Source organism: Coregonus clupeaformis, chromosome 8 (genome assembly GCF_020615455.1).
Source record: "Coregonus clupeaformis isolate EN_2021a chromosome 8, ASM2061545v1, whole genome shotgun sequence".
NCBI classification, from domain to species: domain Eukaryota; kingdom Metazoa; phylum Chordata; class Actinopteri; order Salmoniformes; family Salmonidae; genus Coregonus; species Coregonus clupeaformis.
The window spans coordinates 3,521,160-3,527,740 of NC_059199.1; the positions used below are offsets into that span (position 1 = coordinate 3,521,160).

Sequence of the window (6,581 nt, forward strand, 5' to 3'; positions counted from 1 at the left end):
CTTCCGGAGTCTTGTCTGGTGCACCGGTAGTGTGGGAGGTCGATGCGGACATCGAGCAGGCGTTACGTACCGACCATACTCCCCCACAGTGTCCAGATGGACGGAAGTACGTGCCGCTCGAGGTCCGTGATCGACTGATATATTGGGCTCACACGTCACCCTCCTCTAGTCATCCTGGTATTGGTCGGACAGTGCACTGCCTTAGTGGGAAGTACTGGTGGCCCACCTTAGCTAGGGACGTGAGGGTTTACGTTTCTTCCTGGTCGGTGTGCGCCCAGTGTAAGGCGCCTAGACACCTGCCCAGAGGGAAGTTACAACCCCTACCCGGTCCACAACGGCCGTGGTCTCACCTATCGGTGGATTTTGTCACAGACCTTCCCCCCTCCCAGGGGAACACCACGATCTTGGTTGTTGTGGATCGGTTTTCTAAGGCCTGCCGTCTCATTCCTATGCCAGGTCTCCCTACAGCCCTACAAACGGCCGACGCCCTGTTTACTCACGTCTTCCGGCACTACGGGGTGCCTGAGGATATAGTGTCTGATCGGGGTCCCCAGTTCACCTCTAGAGTCTGGAGGGCATTTATGGAACGTCTGGGGGTCTCGATTAGCCTTACCTCGGGTTTTCACCCTGAGAGTAATGGGCAGGTGGAGAGAGTAAACCAGGATGTGGGTAGGTTTCTGAGGTCCTATTGCCAGGACCGGCAGGAGGAGTGGTCGGTGTATATCCCCTGGGCAGAGATAGCCCAAAACTCACTCCGCCACTCCTCCACTAATCTTACGCCTTTTCAGTGTGTGTGCTGGGTTATCAGCCGGTCCTGGCACCCTGGCATCAGAGCCAGATCGAAGCCCCTGCGGTGGTTGAGTGGTTTTGGTGCTCGGAGGAAACATGGAACGCTGCGCATGTCCATCTGCAGCGGGCTATCAGGCGGCAAAAGGCGAGCGCCGACCGCCACCGCAGTGAGGTTTGTGGGGCCATTTAAAGTCCTGAGGAGATTGAACGAGGTATGTTATAGGTTACAACTGCCCATTAATTACCGCATTAACCCCTCGTTCCATGTGTCTCTCCTCAGGCCGGTGGTAGCTGGTCCACTCCAGGAGAATGAGATACGAGAGGCTCCTCCGCCCCCACTAGACATCGAGGGGGCTCCGGCGTACTCAGTCCGTTCCATCGTGGATTCGAGGCGTCGGATGCGGGGTCTGCAGTATCTCGTGGAGTGGGAGGGGTACGGTCCGGAGGAACGGTGCTGGGTCCCTAGGAGGGACATCCTAGATCCCTCCCTGTTGAGGGATTTCCACCGGAGTCATCCGACTCGCCCTGCTCCGCGTCCTCCTGGCCGTCCCCGAGGCCGGTGTCGGCGCACGGCTGGAGCCGCGCGTCAAGGGGGGGGGGTACTGTCACGGATTCAGCCGAGGCTGCTCCTCCTCCTTGCTCGTGCAGGCTTCGGCGTTCGTCGTCCCCGGAGTACTAGCTGCTGCCGATCGATGTTTCGGTGTTTGTCTTGTTTGGTCTTTATTGTTTACACCTGTTTCCCATTATGTTGGATTGTATTCCCTATATTACCCCCTGTCTCTCATTGGTTATTTTGTGTGTGATTGTTCTTTGTCATTTCGGCAGTTGCTTTGTGTTACGGGTCTTTGTGTTTTCCTCCCTGTTTGGAGGTTTGTTGTTTTGTACGTTTTTACTGTGTTCAGTAAAGTACGTTGCCAGCCGCTCTGTGTCCTGCGTTTGACTTCGCTGACCGCATACACGTCGCGTGACATTTTGTGAAACATCACAGTACTGTGTAAAAATATATGGCAAATAGAAATCCTATATGGATGGTGTTAAGAGATAGATGGGAGGTGTTGAATGGAGCTGAAGGTTGGGACTAATAACAACTAACAACAACTAATAACAACAAGATAACTAATGTAAAGCATACTGTGTCCATAAAAAGTATATAGGTTATAGTTTGAGAGATTTTGTGAAAGAGTACAGTTAGAAAGATATGGCATATAGAAGCAAACCGGATGGACATCATGAAAATGATCGGAGAGGTTGAGGGTAGAGGAAGTTCAGGAGTAAAAACAAACAAAATATAATTATTGTAAAATTGAATGTGTCTATAAAATATATATAGTATACATAAGCTGGAAGTAGAGACCTAAGTGTTGTTGTTCACTAGTTTACTCCAATTAGGGAAGGGGTGGTGGGGTTGGAAAGTAATAAAGGGAAATATATTTTTTTAAAGGAGATGTATGTATATGTATTTATATGTATGTATATGTATATGTATGTGTATGTATGTATATATAGTATGTATATATATGTATATATATATTTGCAAGAAAAAATAACATATGGGTTATTGGAAGTGATGCAGACAATTACATTGATGGACGTTACAATCTATCTGCAATATTAAAGCTGATCTACCCCCCCAAATTAAAAATTTCATAAAAGATTAATCACAGACAAGTTTGCTAATTGGTAGAATCATCACTGACAAGTTTGCTGATTGGTAGAATCATCACAGACAAGTTTACTGATTGGTGGAATCATCACACACAAGTTTGCTGATTGGTAGAATCATCACACACAAGTTTGCTGATTGGTAGAATCATCACACACAAGTTTACTGATTGGTAGAATCATCACACACACGTTTACTGATTGGTAGAATCCTCACAGACAAGTTTGCTGATTGGTAGAATCATCACACACAAGTTTGCTGATTGGTAGAATCCTCACACACAAGTTTACTGATTGGTTGAATCATCACAGACAAGTTTGCTTTATGTAACTTTGTTTCCTTTTCATTTTCCCACTCTCCATTTATCAAGGGAACATATTTATAGTGTGCAAACTAATTTAACTCAAATTAATGAATATTAACGTTCTGTTGTGCTCGCAGGTCACTTAGCAAAGCTTGTAGCAGGAGCTGACAATCAGCACTTTACAGCAGTTAGCACCATCATGTCCTAACACCACTTCTCTACTCACAGCCAGTGACCCCTTCTCTAGTCCTATACCGTGCGTCTTAATTGAGTGGAAAATTATCATCTGTAGTGAAAAAGTAGCTAAAAAAGAAGCTAAAGCTGTGGATCTGTGAAATCAGGGGTTTTTGTCTGTTGAAATCCTCCCATCGTGGTCCACCATCCACCCCTGATCAAACAGAAAGTGCAGAGCAAGGGGGAACAGGACCAGTAATTAGACAGACCCTGAGCCGAATGGAACCTGGGGCTACCCCCGTGGCAACTTAACCTAGAGCTACATTAAAACACCAATGCAATTACCTACCCAGCACTGTTTCCTAGCTTTTTAATGAATTCAATGTACCTCTTTTTAATAATGAAGAGGTATTCTCCAGTGACATATATCTTACTCATTAGGCTTCTGTAGCCAGGTAAAGGTCAACTTCAGTGAAACTTGGTCTGCCAATATAATGAAGTTTAAAGTTTGTATCAAAACCTTTGCAGGAGTTACTGAAGTAGGCCTACTGTAGTCAGAACTTGACAATGAAGTCAGAATCCAGACAGCCGGGTTGTTATTAATCCATTGTCAATGAGTTATCCGGTAACAGTTGATTTATCTGTTATCTATCAATTATCTATCTTCGCATTTATACATTTTTGTTGAGCTTTTATCACAAGCTATGTATCCACATTGTGCAAGGCACAGAGACTTACTTGTGATGTGATTAATTTGACGAGACACATTGGATACAGAATTAAACCGATCCAGCCAGGACTGCTTCTTGCCATACGCCTCTGAGCCATGAGTCATGGTTCACCATGACCATCGTGCTACTTCATTATGTTATCATTAGCTAAATCACTCAAACCAATATCTGGACCCTACCAAATTGACAGTGAAGATGTCAGTAATCTCAACGCTCATGTGACTTGATGTGAAATTAACCTTAATGTGAGGATATCAAAACATTGTTTCAGGACTTAATGCTGCTGTATTATATTAAGGTAAATGTAATTGTGACATTGGCATAGCAATTAGTCCAAACTGCCAAGTTTATCAGCTCCGGATTCAAGCCAAGGATGCCTCTTGCATCGTATAATTATACAAATGTATTTAAGTGTCACTCCAAAATGCTTTTTTGTTGTTTTTAATGATCTCCAATTGGTAGTTACAGTCTTGTCCCATCACTGCAACTCCCGTACTAACTCGGGAGAGGCGAAGGTCGAGAGCCATGCATCCTCCGAAACACGACCCTGCCATGCCGCACTGCTTCTTGATACACTACTCGCTTAACCCGGAAGCCAGCCGCACCAATATGTTGGAGGAAACAACGTACAGCTGGTGACCGAAGTCAGCGTGCCTGCGCCAAGCCCGCAGAGTGCGATGGGACAAGGACATGTCGGGCAAACCCTCACGACACTGGGCCAATTGTGCGCCGCCTCATTGGTCTCCCGGTCGCAGCCGGCTGCTGACACAGCCCAGGTTTCGAACCCGGGTCTGTAGTGACGCTGCGCCACTCAGGAGGCCACAAAATACTTTTTAAACCACATAGTGGACCACTCAAATTGAGTGCACTTAAAACCACCATGGTCGAATATGGTACAGGCGTCATGAATAAAACATTACATCATCTAGACACATCTATATGTATAAACTAAAAAACACGCAGTGGATAAAATGACAATTAAAAATAAATGTCTCCACTGAAAGACTATTATGTCAGAAGACTTGTCAGAAAATTGCATTTCATTCACCATTACATCAAGACGGGATCCTGAGGTTAATTTGAAGATATTAACTCTAAGCTAGTCCCGAGAAACAGAGATACCGGAGTACATGTCAGGTCAGATCAGCATCACTCTTTAATATATGCCATGTGTGTCTGCTCACCATCAGGTTAAGTGTTTCAGAGGTCAGGCCCTAGACACGCTCTCAGAAGTCTGGAAACCTCCTCCAGCCAGAGCTATACAGTAATTATGCCCAGGATATGGGATGTAATGTGAAGTCTGAATTACCCAACATCTCAGCCACAACACACACTTCTACTACAGCCCGAGTGCTTCCAAACTTAAAAAGTTCTCCAAAAGGTTGTCATTGTTTGTGGAGCGAAAGCTAACACACAACGGGTCCTTCCAGATCATTCGTCAGCGCTGGGACGGAAGAACGAATTGTGTCATTGAGCGATTGTTGTGCCTTGGCTGGGCTGACCGTTCGACTGCAGTCAAGCCAGACTAATGAAGAAGGAGTAGAAATCCAAACAAACTTCGCTCAGCACTTTACTCACACACTTACTCCCAGATGCAAATAGAGATGCTCGTTCTCCAGGTCGCCCAATGATTTACTAATTTCTGATACATCATCAAGATATGCAGCGTGTGCAGTGCAAACTGAAGGGAGGTGGGTTCGTTGATGGATGCACCGGGTGCAGTCGAGCATCAGTGGCCCTGTTCTAGCGTTTTGTTGGATTTAATAACATTGCGGTGCAGTTGGGCGTGATTTATGATGCTGAGAAATAAAATGCAGGTCTTGTTGGTCTGCGTGGCTGCGTAACAGGATAAACAGAAGTGGGCGGTGTTGTCTCAGGTGGCGATTACAGGAGGGCTGGCCTTGTGATCTGGGAGGTGACAGCTCAAGGCCTGTCTCACCATGTTGTGTTCTCCAAAGCATGACGCTAACCTCTGCTGCAGCTGCTGCCTGTGCTGCTGCTACCACTGCTGCTGCTACCACTGCTGCTGCTACCTGTGCCGCTGCTACCTGTGTTTCTGCTACCACTGCTGCTGCTACCACTGCTGCTGCTACCTGTGCCGCTGCTACCTGTGTTTCTGCTACCACTGCTGCTGCTACCACTGCTGCTGCTACCTGTGCCGCTGCTACCTGTGTTTCTGCTACCACTGCTGCTGCTACCTGTGTTTCTGCTACCTGTGTTTCTGCTACCTGTGTTTCTACTACCTCTGCTGCTGCTACCTGTGCTGCTGCTACAAGCGCTGCTACCTCTGTTTCTGCTACCTCTGTTTCTGCTACCTTTGTTTCTGCTACCTCTGTTTCTGCTACCTGTGTTTCTGCTACCTGTGTTTCTGCTACCTGTGTTTCTACTACCTCTGCTGCTGCTACCTGTGCTGCTGCTACAAGCGCTGCTACCTCTGTTTCTGCTACCTCTGTTTCTGCTACCTGTGTTTCTGCTACCTGTGTTTCTGCTACCTGTGCTGCTACTACCTGTGCTGCTGTTACCTGTGCTGCTACTACCTGTGCTGCTGTTACCTGTGCTGCTACTACCTGTGCTGATGTTACCTGTGCTGCTACTACCTGTGCTGCTGTTACCTGTGCTGCTACTACCTGTGCTGCTGTTACCTGTGCTGCTACTACCTGTGCTGCTACTACCTGTGCTGCTACTACCTGTGCTGCTGTTACCTGTGCTGCTACTACCTGTGCTGCTACTACCTGTGCTGCTGCTACCTGTGCTGCTACTACCTGTGCTGCTACTACCTGTGCTGCTACTACCTGTGCTGCTACTACCTGTGCTGCTGTTACCTGTGCTGCTGTTACCTGTGCTGCTACTACCTGTGCTGCTGTTACCTGTGCTGCTGTTGCAGTAAACATGACATGGTGTCTCTGTGATGTGAGTTTAA

At 46.9% G+C, this 6,581-nt stretch overlaps 1 protein-coding gene across 1 annotated transcript; it reads left to right on the forward strand.

Moving 5' to 3' along the window:
• Positions 1–5,601: 5,601 nt before the first annotated feature.
• Positions 5,602–6,237, forward strand: LOC121570992 (keratin-associated protein 5-5-like). The gene has a single exon (XM_041882225.2). It carries the CDS (start codon positions 5,602–5,604, stop codon positions 6,235–6,237), a length of 636 nt encoding a protein of 211 aa, XP_041738159.2.
• The last annotated feature ends 344 nt before the right edge of the window (positions 6,238–6,581 follow it).

What these genes read in the sequence shown, in the direction of transcription:
- LOC121570992 (XM_041882225.2), top strand. Translation starts at nt 5,602, where the DNA reads ATGTTGTGTTCTCCAAAGCATGACGCTAACCTCTGCTGCAGCTGCTGC.